Source organism: Ailuropoda melanoleuca, chromosome 9 (genome assembly GCF_002007445.2).
Source record: "Ailuropoda melanoleuca isolate Jingjing chromosome 9, ASM200744v2, whole genome shotgun sequence".
Classification (NCBI taxonomy): Eukaryota; Metazoa; Chordata; class Mammalia; order Carnivora; family Ursidae; genus Ailuropoda; species Ailuropoda melanoleuca.
Genome location: NC_048226.1, coordinates 59157471 through 59172603, shown reverse-complemented (window position 1 = coordinate 59172603; position 15133 = coordinate 59157471). Strand labels below are relative to the sequence as shown.

Here is a 15133-nt window from a genome sequence, read left to right as displayed (position 1 = left end):
GTAGAGGTATAAAGGAGCCAAATAATGAATGGAATTTTTGCCCAGACCTGGGATACAGCGGGTCCATTAAGCACCCATGTGGGCCTATGGGCCTATGTGGTGGTCATTTCCCCAGTCATAAATGTATCATTGAAACAGACATACTTGATAGGTAGTATAACACTCACATCAGTTCCTTGGCCTAAGGGATAAGAGTTATCAAAGTGGGAAAGGGGAGCCTCTGAAATTGCACAGTCAATATATTAAATAAAAACAATATAGGAGAATGGTGGATATTAATGCCACTTTTGGTTCCCACTGTATCTCCATTTAATTCACCATACACGTCCCTCCAAAGACCTAACAGTTCCTGGAAAATAAACAATAGACTACTGCAATTCAACCAAGTAATAACCCCAATTAGAGTGACTCTACCACATGTGGAGGTGGTATTTGTAGGAAAAAAATAAAAATTAAAAAAATCAAATCACCCTACATGTGTGGATCTTTTTTAGTCTCTCTTGACCATTTGCCCATTTGATGATAAAATTTTGCCAAAAGACACTGATTTAATGACCTTAGTCTTATAATGTATCTTAGTATCCGGTAGTATAAGTACTACAGCTTTGGTTTTTGAAATTATCTTGGCTAGCCTCAGCCTTTGAATTTCCATATATATTTTAGAATCTGATTATCAATTTCCATTCAAAAATCTTCTGGGACATTATTAAAATTCCATTGAATTTATAGATCAGTTTTGGGAGAAATGACATCTGAACAATCCATAAACATGGTATGTTATAACTGCATTTATTTAGGATTTATTTTAATTTCTGTCAATGTTTTGATGTCAGTAATACTTTGTATCACATCTTTTGATAGATTTATTTCTAGGTATTTGAGGACTTTGGTTGCTGTTATGATTGTCTATTTCATGTGTCATTTTTAATTTATTTTCTGGAATACAATTTAATTTTATATATAATCATTGTATCCAGTGACCTTATTAAATTCACTTATTAATTCAAATAATTTGTCAATAGATTCTTTTAGATTTTAGGTGGGCACAATCATTTATCTTGTGAATGATGGTGTAATTTCTTTCTTTCTGATCTATATGCCTTTTCTTTTTCTCCTTTACTGCATTGGCTGGAGCATCCAGTATCATGTTAAAAATAGGTGGTAATAGCAAATATGTCCTTGTTTCATTCCTGATGTCAGGGGGAAACATTCAATAATCTACGTTAAGTATAACGTAAGCTCTTGTTATTCAGAGATGCACTTTATCAGATTCAGAATGTTCCTGCTATTCCTACTTTTCTGAGAGTTTTTATCATAAGCAGATGTTGAATTTTATCAAATTCTTTTTCTGCAACTACCAAGCTGACCATATGATTTTCCTTTTTTTTCCTGTTATTCTAATGAGTTATATTGGGCTCCCCCCCACCACCACCACAAACACCCACCCTTCCATTTCTGGAATAAGCCCCACTTAGTCATGATTATCCTTTTTATAAACCACCTGATTCCATTTGCTAATTTCGTGTTTAGGATTTTTGCATCTATGTTTATAACAGGGATTGATAAACCTGCCTCTTAAAGTAACACTTTTTTCTTCTCGTTACAAATGCTTGAGAAAACCAGAAATTATATTATCACAAGCACGCTCTAGGGTGTTTACTTTGTGCTGTACAGGATGTAGAACGGATTATGCAGGAGATGGGTGGTGAAGGATTATGGGTCTACGGGAGTATTAAGAGAAGAGCTTGGACCAGTTTGGTACAAGCAGAAATGAAAAGGAAGTATAGACTCCCCAGCGTTTAGCTCCTGATTAGATGGAAGGGTAACATTATTAAATAGAGAGGTTGGGAGAAGTTGATTACTGTTTGGAGAAGAGCAAAAATAATGAGTTGACTTGGGGTAAAATCTTTATCTTCGTCATAATTACTACCATCATTAGGATGCACACAAAGGAATAACTGAATTTTTTTAGAAATCGCAAATGCAGGAAATTACATAATTGGCTAGTATGTTAATGTCTTTAATTAGAAAATTTCCTTACGTTGCTTTATAACTAATTTTAAAAATTATGTCCATTCACAATCAGAAAACGTAATTCATCGTATATTTGTTGAACACTTTCCAATCAGATCCATAACTTCATAACCTAATACAACACATTTCAATACAGGTTGCGCTGTTCCTTTCCTTAACCACCAGGTGGCGACCAGGAGCCCACGTCTCACTCCTGCTTATCCCTCCTCTCCCTAGGCCCCCCAGCCCCCGGGAGCGCGCACGTTCGGGAGCCCACGCCGACTGCGGGAGCTGCGGCCGCGCACGTCGGTCAGCTGCGGCTACGCCTCCGCGAGTCGGCCCGGAGTCACAGGATCTAGACCCATGTGGACGCTGCTACCCGCCGCGGGCCCGGCCCGAGGTAAGGGTGGAAGGGAGATGCCCCGGGACTGTTTTCCCCGGAGCAGCTGCCTTGGGCAGAGGGTCCTGGAGTGATGCTTCCGGTCCGTTCCCTTTCCTCTCTCCGCCTTCCGGCGCCGCCTTCGTCCCCGCCCCGGGAGGCTGCGGAAACGGGACACGCGAACCGTACGATCGCGTGTAGGGACCGCGTTGTCTTCCCTTAGCGGCCGCGTCCCTCTCTCGACCTCCCACCAGGTTCTCGGTGGTTGGGGACCAGCTTGTCCGGCGGCACAGCGCTGACTGGCTTACAGGCCCCGCCGAATTGAGTCTTGGCCGGCCATCTTTGTGTCCTCTAGTGTTTTAAGCTTTTGGCCAAACACCTAGAATAAGTTATCCCAGGCTAGACGCACGACGGCAGTAGATGACTTTGTTTTGAGCACATTAATTTTTTGAAAAACCACAGAGATGAGTTGTGTAGATGGCAGCCACAGAGAAGGCATAATTTCAGTTTTGTTTTAGAACCCTTTTTTGTAATCGGAACAACTGAGAAAGTACTTTTTTTTTTTCCTGTTCTGCACTTTCAGCAATGGCAGATGGTTATCTCCTGTTAATTGGTCAAAGTCCTTACTAGTTGATAAGCAGATACAGCCTCTGATTAGGTCTTGCCCTCAGGAAGATTATTCTGATCCGCAAAAGATCTACCTCGAAGGAGCAGTGTATGAAGAGGGCCAAACGAATGGTTAGGAAAGTAAATAGTAAAAAGACTAAAGATAAGGCATTCCTGAGGACTTGGAGCAGTGCGGATGTAGAACATTAAGCTGTTGATGGGAAGCAGGATTTAGTTCCTTTACAGGAACAGTTGCGGTCTGTGGCTGGCTCTCAGTTCCTGTAGAGAGAGGTAGGTAACAGTAGGAAAATGCTTGTATCATAAACAGCCAGCATTCTTAATTTGTAGGGGATTGTGACCTCTTTACAGAATCGAACAGACACTATGGGCCCATTCCTCTAGAAAAAAATGTAAGTAAACCTAAGGCACAATTTTTTTCCCTCTTGAAACAGCCCACTCTAGGCTAAGAGTTTCTGAGTAACAAAATATCCAAACATGGCTTGCCTTTCTACTTGTCTAGTTTATCTGCCCTCATTACCCTGCCACTTCACTGATGGACTTGTGGGCTCCCATACTAAACTAAACTACTCGTCTCCAGCAAATATGCTGTTACACAACAATTCGTGATTTTCAACATTTTTTTCTTGCATTGACCTATGTTGTTTACTCCTGATTCAGTACCATATATTTTAATTACTATAGCTTTATGGCATGGTTTACCATCTAGTAGGGGAAGTTGCGGTAAATTTAAAATTTTTCTTTACAGGTTTTTACATTATATTTTCCCAGTGGATTTTTAAAATCTATTTATCAGGTTCCAAACATATTATTGTGCTTTGTTTGGTAATGTGTAAAATGTGTAAGTTAATTTGGGCAAGGATTGAGACTTTTTAAGATATATTTATTTGAAAGAGGACAAGAGCACAAGCGAGCTGGCACATGCGTGGCATGGGAGGCAGAGACCGGGGGAAGAGAGAATCCCAAGCCGACTCCACTGAGCACCGAGCCCAACATGGGGCTCAGTCTCATGACGTGGAGATCATGACCCTGAGATCATGAGCTGAGCCGAAACCGCGAGTCAGACGCTTAACTGAAACTTTTCAGTATTGTTTTCTCTTTAGAAAATGCTAGAGCTTTCCATCTATTTAAATAGTCTTTTGCGTCTTTCAGTGAGGCTTTACTAGAAATCACAAATTTGATTTATATGAAGTTGATTATTAACATTTAAAAGCAAAATAAAAATATTTTACTTAAATATTTGCTGTACCTGTGTATACATATACGTGTGTGTCTATACATTTACTTTTTTTTTTTTAATTCATAGAACCATTCAGACTTCTGACTGGTGTTGAATACATTGTTGGAAGGAAAAACTGTGGCATTCTAATTGAAGGTGATCAGTCAATCAGTCGAAATCATGCTGTGTTAACTGCTAACTTTTCTGTAACCAACCTGGTATGTTACTAATTTTATTTCACTAGCTTAAAGTAAGGAGGTTGAAATCACAAGATTACTTTGGTATGTATGTAAGAGAGAGTTTGTAGGATTTTTAATTCCATAAAGGTGTTAGTTTTTTTATGTTAAAATTAAATACTTTATTTTGGTAGTGGTAACGGTGCTGTTTGTTTTGATATTTGAAGTTTCTGTTTCAGTGTTTTACTCTGTTATAGTGATTTAGAAACTCAAAGGAAGTAGTATACATTTATACTTAGTGAATTTTAAGTGCTTACTGTGTGTCCATCATTGTGCCAAACCTGGGAGTAGAGCAGTGAACAGACTGTCACACTACTGCTTTGAAGAGTTTGCATAGCTGTGTGAACACAGGCATTTCCCATATAATGTAGGTTTTCACAGTGGGAAATGGTTTATTAGGAAAAATGGCTGTTGCTTATGTCTCTCAGTTCTTTGAATGGCTTTGAGTTTGTTTTGGTTGGTTAGTTGTTTCACAGCAGTTGGTGGTAAAATTAATAGTGTATATAAATGGCTGTGCTCATGATAATACTGGTAATAGTAAGAAAACCCATTATTTTGAGCAGACTACATATCAACAAATGCTGGATCTGTCCAGCAATATTTAGCATTGTGTCTGTACTCCTTTAGGTATAAAAGAACATTATTATTATTGAACATTATTATTGTTGAAATTCCTAAAGGAAAAATAAAATTGTTACTTTAGGTCAGACACTCTAGCCTTTTCTCATTGGACCATTTTTTTTTACTGTGTTATTTTGGTAATGTAAAAAAAAAAACTTAAGGACAAAGCTGTCATGGATAAAACAGACTAATCAAAAGCAAAGAAATTCTCAAATGTGTGAAATTAAGGGGTCAGAAAAACCTGCACTGACTTACAAAAATAAAGAAAATGCATGTTCTAAGAGGTGTGATCCTGGAATTCACACATTTGCCATTAATTTCTAATTGAGTGGTCATTCATTCTGTGCCCACAACCGAAACAGTAACTGTTGCCCTTCTATGTTGGGAGGTTAGCCATCTATCCAATTACCTATTCAAAAAGTTATTTTCCCCTGGAATTGTAGTTACTGAGTGGTAAGACTTCAACTGTATTGATTTTTTGTTCTTTTGTTTCAGAGTCAAACAGATGAGACTCCTATATTGACAATAAAAGATAATTCTAAGTATGGTACCTTTGTTAATGAGGAAAAAATGCAGAATGGCCTTTCCCAAGCTTTGAAGACAGGGGATAGAGTTACTTTTGGAGTGTTTGAAAGTAAATTCAGGTAAGAATTTTTTAAATAGATATTAAAAATCGATGGGTTTGTTTTGCACTGATTAAATTTTAAAGGACACGATATTTATGGATAATGAATTTAAAACCATTCAATTTAGTTCCTGCTTAGCACATTAGTGCACTTTGCATCACGTGTAGGTAGTGCATTTTGTCAATCGCAGACAGTGCTGAGAGTGAATAAGAGCTGGAATGGTCACTGAGAACCTTGATAGGAGCTACATTTGTTTGATTTCACATAAGTGAAAGTATAAATGTTAACTTCGATCATTGTTTTTTCTTTTCTTTTTTAAAGATTTTATTTATTTATTTGACAGAGATAGAGACAGCCAGTGAGAGAGGGAACACAAGCAGGGGGAGTGGGAGAGGAAGAAGCAGGCTCATAGAGGAGGAGCCTGATGTGGGGCTTGATCCCATAACGCTGGGATCACGCCCTGAGCCGAAGGCAGACGCTTAACCGCTGTGCCACCCAGGTGCCCCCGATCATTGTTTTTTCTTAAGTGCAACTCAAAACTTAGGAAGTGATAATTTCATAAATTAGAAAGTTTATTAATACATAAAGTAATAGCATGTGATGTGAGCTTAAAGTCATATAAGTTGCCATCTCTGGAGCTATGATAATATAACTTCATGTAACTTATTCTCATTTACAGAGTAGAATATGAGCCTTTGGTTGCATGCTCTTCTTGTTTAGATGTTTCTGGGAAAACTGCTTTAAATCAAGCTATATTACAACTTGGAGGACTTACTGTGAACAATTGGACAGAAGAATGTACTCATCTTGTCATGATATCAGTCAAAGTTACCATTAAAGTAGGTTGAATGTTATGTTATTATGTTAAAATAAGTTCTGTGAATTTAAGCTTACTCACCAACTATACATAAGACATTTTTAAAGCCGTTTACTTTAAAACTATCAGAACTGTTAGTTGTGGGTTTATGTACGTCAACCTATGCCTTTGTGTACCATTTAGGCTAGAATTGCATTTGCATTTCGGATAACATTATTATTTGAGACAAGCAAGAGCATTTACAATTATACTTGATTTTGATTTAGCATTTACAAAATGACTTACATTATATTTTCACCAATAAGTTTATTACAGTGCATTATTGGTATCTTCAGTCTAAAGGCAAAGTGCCTGAAGTCCACTGCCAGTCTCCAAAGCTAGCATCTTTAGTCCCTTCTATCAAGTTGTCTTCCTCCAGCTCATCTCATGGTCTCATCCTCTCTTACTAAGTTTCTATTTGGTATAAGGCCCTTAAAAGACTTTTTAAGTTCTTACAGTTTATTATTACTTTAATGTGTCTTCACCATCTAGAGAGATGTAGCTATGTACCATTAGAAGATGCCGGCTCTTCATTAAAACAGTGGTATATTTTGGTATGTTTTCAGATTCTGCATCTTCATCAGATTTGGTTATATCCAAAGCTAATTGAAGAATGACATTGGGAGGTGATTCGTCTCCTTTTAAGCAGGTTGACTATAGATACGTGAGATTGTTTTAGGTTAATATCTATAGTGAAAAGCAACAAATATTTAGATTCCTTTATTAAATGGTACATAAATCCTTTAATATCTAATATAATTAGAATATGTATATTACAGCTAAACAGGTGTCATAGAGAAAGGCTTGCTGCTCAAATTGAATCTCAAGTTAAACTTGCATGTTGGTGGGGTTATCTCTGATCAAGGATTGTTCTATCTTTGCAAGCTTATGAAATTTATAAATTCAGCAGCGTGCTTGGCCTCTTGAGTACTAATTTATGCTAATAAATCAAAACGTCCATTTATTAGTTTGTAGTAGGGATGCAACTTTATAGTAACCAGATATTTATGTGTGGACTCCGACACAATCCCCTTAAAGATACTAAGGTACCTGAGAAGTGAAAATTAGGTAATCATGCGCTCACTTGGTGTATATGAAATAAGAGTAAAAGCAGTTAGATGGTCTTGAGAGATATTTTACTGAGTCTGTGACAGACTTGGAAGTAGCGTCCATTCACCAGAGTACACACTATTCTAGTGACTGGTATACTAGTGGCGCTGGATATTAGAGCGTCACTGTATATGCACCAGCAAGGACTTGCAGAGCAATCATTTTTCAGTATTCTTGATCAGTCATGTGCCAAAAAAGAAAACCTAGTTATTACATTATTTTTTTGGTAAATTTTCCAAAAGTACAGGTTGCCTTATATTTCTAAAATCATTAAATGTTAGAGCCAAAAGGAAACTTAAGGAACATTCAGTGCAACTTTTATTTTCTGAAGAGGAAACTGAGGCATGGAGCACTTGAATCTTTCACCCAGGATCACATGGAGCTTGCTTCCTGCCAGAGGCCAATTATTTCACTCACATTCGAGGTTGTTGTATTCAGATTCCAGTTTTGAGAGACACCTACGTTGCTTGCTCATATTTTAGTAATACCCCGTGTTATTACAAGCATACTTAGAAATTCTTCAATTGGATTATTTCCCAAGGTTATGCTGAATCTTTATTTTCATCTCCAGAGGTGGTATTTTCTAATCTTTTTCAGATTTTGTGGTACATTTTCCTTGATGTTTGTAGCTTAGTTCACTTGCTAGTTGAAGTTTCGACACCCCAATCTCTGTGTACTTATTTTGAGCTTTTACCTCACCCCATCTAGTTATTCCTTTATTTACTTTCTTGAAAATACTTTATTGTATAGTTACAATCTGTTCAAAAGGCATTAAGGCAGAAAAGATCTTATAGCTCATGTTTATCTCTTGATATTGTCTTCTCTAGGGTAGTTGTTAAAATTACCTAATTCTAAGATCTACTTTTTAAGATTTTAAGAACTTTTAAATTGGTGGAATACACTTTAAAATTGACTTATTTACATTGACTTGAATTGTAAATAATTGAATTATTTACATTGTTACATTGTTCTTCCCTCCCCAAAGCAGTTTTTAAATTAAAATTATAATCGGTGGCTTCTTAAAATTAAATGATTATGTACAGATTTGTATACTAAAACAGTAGTGACCAGATATTCAATTTTATAGATTGTGGCTCTTTTATAAATTTAGAGAAATGAAAGGAAAAACACAGTAAACAGAAAAGACCCTTTGTAGTCTCTAACTTAAAACTTTTCTTTAAAGAAAAGCTAGCATGTGAGTATTTGTATTCACATATGTTTTCTTCTTTCCAGACAATATGTGCACTCATTTGTGGACGTCCGATTGTAAAGCCAGAGTATTTTACTGAATATCTTAAAGCAGTTAAGTCCAATAAACAGCCTCCACAAATTGAAAGGTATAGCCTGTATTTTTTTTTTAACCTATACCAATTTATTAAAGGATACTAGCCAACAACCAGATGAAGAGATGCACAAGGCCAGGTACGGGGAAAGGGCGAGGAGCTTCATGCTCTCTCCTGGCACGCCACTCTCCCCTCACTTCCATGTGTGCACCAACCTGGAAGCTCCTGTATTGTGTATTTTAAATATAATATGACAAACAGAATGTGATAGCACTGATTTTATTTAGGTTGATTCCCTCTTTAATGACTGTTTTGGGGTGTAGTGTTCATTTTAACAAAGTTTTTGTTGTTGTCGTTGTTAGTATGTAAAAGAAGGGTTTGTTGGTGTTCCTTATCTCAGTGAAACAGATGTTACATATGTGCCGATATTTATTTTTTTAAAGATTTTATTTATTTATTAGAGAAAGAGAGAGCATGGGGCGGCGGGGGGTGCAGAAGGAAAGGGAAAAGCAGACTCCCCACTGAGCAGGGAGTCTGACATGAAGCTGGATCCCAGGACCACGAGATCATAACCTGAGCTGAAGGCAGGTGCTTAACCGATTGAGCCATTCAGGTGCCCCCGTATGTACCAATATTTAAACAAAAAAATTGAAGGACAGCAAATGGCACAGAGGTACAGTCAAAAGACGACATGTTCCAGTGCCAGGCATCATGTAAGCAGGACCCCTGGAATCGTGTGGTGCAGCAGTCCTTTTCTGGGGTCACATAGTCCTGGGCCAGAATATTAACAGCACTGTGGCCTTGGGAATGGAGCTTATTTCTTGTGAGCATTAGTTACCTCTTTTGAAAAATGAGACAAATACCTGTCCTATATTTAAATATTTAATAATATTAGTATTAGTTATTTTAAGTAATAGAGTATACAAAGTCTGAGCATTTTGCCTGGCACTATAATAGGTGCTCGTTACAGGAAAGGCTGCTAATTGCAATAATACCAGGTAAGAGTCACAATAGCTTTATGACGATAGAGTGATGATGACTTTAGATGCTCTGCTAAATTTGTGAACCACCAGACTAAGGGCTCTGTCTACTGTATAGTATTTGTGATGCTTTGAAGTAGTATAAGCTATGGTTGAGGAGGAAGATGTTTGGGTTTTTATTTTCAGATTGTATGGTTAAATTGCTGTGAGTATAAAATGGTGGGTGTTTTTAGCCAACTTAGCATAAGAACATGTTTGCTTAAAATATGGCAGTAGATTATAGTCTATATGGCATAATAGGTAGATTGTATTTATAAGCTCATCTTAATCTCTGTGGGACAACTTTGAATATTTGAGGCTTTAAAAATCTAAAATGTCATGCAAGTTAAGAATTTTATTGGTAGTTGTGAAATATCAATGGCTGTCATAAACTGTTTTGCCCAATGCCTTTTTTTTTTTTTTTGTGGGGAGGGAGCTATTTATGCCTAATAATATGTATCTGTTTTTAAAAGTAATTGAAAGTCAGATTTTTCTTCTTGTTTTTATTTTTTTCATTTGGGAGGTTTCTTGTGTTTTATATTCAGGCTAACTGATAAAGTAATATTTTTGGACTCTGGAAAGAGGTCCTCAGATTTTAAAATGGATGATTGTAAACCTTTTTTGAATCCTAGAGTCCTGTGAGAATGTGAAAACACTAGTCTTTCCTCCAGAAACTTCACTTTCATACTACCAACTTGCATAGTATTTCAACAGAATCACACCTTCCTCTGAAGCCTATTCATGATCCTCCCTATGGAAGCCAATAAATACCGTAAATAATGACCCTTGCTACAGATAATAAACGATTGTTAATCCTATATTACTTGGGAGTGGAGGGGTCTGATAGGTTTCTACTACTGATGATATGTGTTTATGGTCTTAAAAGTTTTAGAATTAGTCATTGATTTCTACTTACTGTTCAGACTCCCTGGTATGTTTAACTTGGGTCTATTTTTGACTTTAGGTTCAGCATAATTTTTTCTGGCTTCAATTTATGACTGTATTAACTTAGGTGGTTATAATAAAACATCTCTGCTGTAAGATTGTTTAATAACTTCTAATTCAGTCTTCACCATGAAAAGCATTTATATGAGCCCATGCTTGATAATGGCAACTGATGATCATGTTTTAATATTATGTTAAAACATATGGTTTTTTGCCTTAATAGATTCGTTAGACTTACTGGGATCCGTTTTGATATCCTTGTTGAAGTCTTATTTGACTATGTACTCAACTATCAAATAGAAAAAAGATTACATTTAAATAGTAGGATGCGTTAAAAAAAGTTTATGAAATTGTGATGGCTCTTTAATAAAATGTAACTAAAAGTAGTTCTGAAAAAGCATTATCACTATTTAAAATAAAAAGGATATTTTTAACCTAACAAAAAGTATAGTTCTTTTTTTTTTTTTTTTTTAAGATTTTTATTTATTTATTTGACAGAGATAGAGACAGCCAGCGAGAGAGGGAACACAAGCAGGGGGAGTGGGAGAGGAAGAAGCAGGCTCCTAGTGGAGGAGCCTGATGTGGGGCTCGATCCCATAACGCCGGGATCATGCCCTGAGCCGAAGGCCTACGCTTAACCACTGTGCCACCCAGGCGCCCCAAAAAGTATAGTTCTATTTAGTGCAATTGTGCCTTCATTTTTGCACTGTCAACAAGAGACGGGGTAAGACAGAGTTTAAGCTTCATATACCTGACATGATTTGTGAGATCTCATTTGTGTAAACTGTCATCAAAATACCAATGTACATGAAGTCATTTTTAGAAGACTCCATTTAAAATATTTATTTTGATAATATTAAAGGAAGCTCATTAAAATACTGTGTATTTTCTGAATGTAAAGAAATGAACCCTTAAAAAAAGAGAAGGAGTTGCCTTTTGTTTTGAATTTTTACAGTTTTATATTGTGGAGTGCTCTCTCAATTACTGTATTTCAAATAACAAGCATTGTTTTTGGGAAAACACTGTTGGGAGAAAGTTAATCTTTGCATTCATATGCAACTTGTTGAATGTGCCAAGAATGCCAGGCCCTGACTACACCCAGGCCATTTCTCATGTTTTGCAGTGAAAAGCCTTAAGGGAAGAGATAGTGTCCTTTCGGGACAAAGAGCAGGCCTGCTTATAGCTTGCTATGAATCGCGTGGATTCTCGAGTTCCTTGTTCCTCTCTCACGTAACACAACCTACTGTATGTGCCTTTTATATCATCCCGGCAGGACTTGGTCAAGGAGATCTACCACAGATATGCTGAGGCTTACTGCTCACTTTGTCTCTGATCCAGGAGTCTTGTGTCTTCTGCCCACATCCAAGAAACAGGAACAGGCTAACTTACTGGCTTGTAATCAAGTATCAGACCCAAGAGACACATTAGTCTGAAACAGTCCTAGTTTATGGAGTTAACTGTATGTAATCAATCAAAATTCAAGGCAAAGAAATTTAACATATAGCAGAAATTTTTTCCTGACGATATAACCTTATATTTACAGGTTATGAATGTCAATGTAATTTGGGCCTTTTAGAGATCACCAGAATGAAGCAGTATAATAAGTTCTTATACAAACCATGAACATATGCTTATAGGACTGACAAGTGAAATAAACTGTTGTCCAGATATTGGGCAAATGAATGTTGTGGCTTGAAATACAGTTTCCATGACCAGAATTCTAGATGAATTGAAAAAAATTCTGTATTTGAAAAATCTTGGGACAGAAATTAAGATGATGTGCTTTGAATAAGATGAAATTTATTGAAGATTATAAAAAGAATTTAAATAAAAGTCGTAAAATATACATAGGAAAAGTTTCTAGATTAATATTTTATAGAATTTGTGAATTATATGTACTAATTATTATATAATAAAACATTATTTGTAGCTCTCAAAGTTTCTATATAAGTGTGCCAAAAAAGGTCTTAATTTTTTCATCATAGAAATTGGAGATTTTATTTGCAGTAGCCTATTATTTAGTCAACGTGCCTCTAACCTTGGTCTCTGCCAGGTTAATTTACTCTTTTCCAAATTTTTTACTAGCTATCAAATCACTGGAGCCTCAGAAGTGCTTCAAAACTTCCAGAACACATTGCTTCAGAATTTTAGCGTCAGATTTTCAGTGATGTTTCCCTCACATTTATTATTAGTTTCTTTTCTTGTTCTCATCCTTACACTATTAAAGAGAAAAAGGCTTGTCTAGGTATATAAAGTTCAGAGTGTATTGTAGTATTTATCACTGGATTATCAATTTTATCATACATATGCATGTATATATATGTATATATATCTGTATACACATGTGTACCTGACTTCAACATTTGGTTAGATTCTTCCAATGCAGCGATGTATTTTTTTGCAAGATCGGTCTTACTGAGTGGCTCAAATTTACCACTGTTTTTAAAAGAAAACCAAAATATATTTTTTCAGTCCCAGAATTTTAATGTTGCAATCTATATATTGAAGGGAATTAAAGGATATGTAAACTTTGGTCTACTTTTAATTTATTAGATGAATTTTTAATTTATATTTTGTACTGTCAGTTTATTACCAAATATTTCTGAATGCCTACCATGAATTAGGCAAGATAGATCTGAGGATAAGCCAAAAAGTGATAGTGATAAGCCAAAAAGCATTACAGTTTCTGCCCTAATGGCACTTGGTAGAAGAGCCAAACATTAAAAATCACACACATTAAAGTTAGAACTCTGTTAGTGCCATCAAGAAAAACTAAGGATATATCATGCTCCTGTCTTTAGGAACCTGATTTAAGGTTTAACAGATGTTCACTCTTCATTGAACTAAACTATAATTAACTGCTCTCTGGGTATAGTAAACTATTATTTGGGGCAAAATTAAGAATGACAGTGGGATTAATAGTGGTGTAAGTAATTTAAAAATCATATTTCATTGTCATTGGAAGGCAGTAAGACTCACATGTATTCAGCTATATGTATGTGTTAAACATTTACACAACGTTTTTGCCTAGGACTGGCTCCATTATCTGGTGTTAACAGTACTATGTACACAAATTCGTGAACTAAACATTTGTGTGTAAGTGAAGTGATAGTTGCCTTTCACACTGAAAGAAGTGTGAAATATGGGAGAATTCTTATTAAAAAGAAGTGGATAAAAGGTTTTCAAAGAGATACTAAAAATTTATCCTATTTATGAATTAGAAAGAATATTTACTAATATTCTGTCACTAACTTTTCTTATTATAGACTTAACTTTAATGGTTAAAATAGTTTCCACTATTCTCTGTGTTTTTAAAAGTAAATAAATAGAATTGTAAAGTCAGTTATTTAGAAAATTACAATAATGGAGTGGGTTGCATTTCACCCTGTTGACTAGGTCAGCTGTTGCCTGCAGATAACTCATTTTGCAGGTTCTAGGAATGACTGTCTTAGAATAGATGTACAATATCCATTGTAGCAGGTTGAAACATATATTTGTGGTTTAATCAGTTATCAAAATTTAAAAAAATTGATGTAGTGGTTTAATCATGACTTAGCTAATAACTTTGTGAAATATATATGTTGCCAAGGAGAAATCTAAGGGAAAAAAATGTAAGAAAATTAGTTCTAAAATACGGAATGATGATCCTTATGACCAAAATATTTTTACCATATTGGTTGTTGCTGTCTGCAGATAGCTAAGTCTTGATTGTTTAGTGACTAATTGTCCAGGTTTTTGAATTTCCCCTCTCCTATATTGTTTCCTTCTCATCACCATGATAATGCTAGTAACTTTTTTAATTTAATGTTTTTTTTGTTAGAGCAGCTTTAGGTTCATACCAAAATTGAGAGGAAGGTACAGAGGGTTCCCAGATACCTCCTGATTCCACACATGCATTGCCTCCCCCATAGGAGTACCTCCATCAAAATGGCATGAGCCTACATTGACAATAATCACCCAAATTCCATAGTTTACATTAGGGTTTACTCTTGGTGTTGTATATTCTGTGGGTTTGGATAAATATATAATGACATGTATCAATCATTATAGTATCATACTAAGTATTTTCACTGCCCTGAAAACCCTCTGTACCCTACCTATTCATCGTTGCCACTCTGCCAACTCCCAGCCATCACTGAACTTTTACGCTTTCCATAGTTTTGCCTTTTCCAGAATATCATATAGTTGGAATAAGATAGTAG

General features: G+C 35.9%; 1 protein-coding gene across 8 annotated transcripts in view; it reads left to right on the top strand.

Annotated features, from left to right (window-relative positions):
• The first annotated feature begins 2248 nt into the window (after nucleotides 1-2248).
• Nucleotides 2249-15133, top strand: part of NBN (nibrin) — a 47784-nt gene continuing 34899 nt past the window's right edge. For 2 of the 8 annotated variants that reach the window (XM_019803861.2, XM_034668282.1), the window contains exons 1-5: nucleotides 2249-2413; nucleotides 4323-4453; nucleotides 5588-5736; nucleotides 6398-6557; nucleotides 8918-9021. In XM_019803861.2, coding sequence (XP_019659420.1) covers nucleotides 2377-2413; nucleotides 4323-4453; nucleotides 5588-5736; nucleotides 6398-6557; nucleotides 8918-9021 — 581 coding nt within the window. In that variant the 5' untranslated portion in view covers nucleotides 2249-2376. Of the gene's footprint in view, nucleotides 2414-2975; nucleotides 3290-3346; nucleotides 3409-4322; nucleotides 4454-5587; nucleotides 5737-6397; nucleotides 6558-8917; nucleotides 9022-15133 lie in introns of those variants that run through there. The other 6 variants (XM_034668281.1, XM_034668279.1, XM_034668280.1 and 3 more) reach the window with 6 other exon arrangements.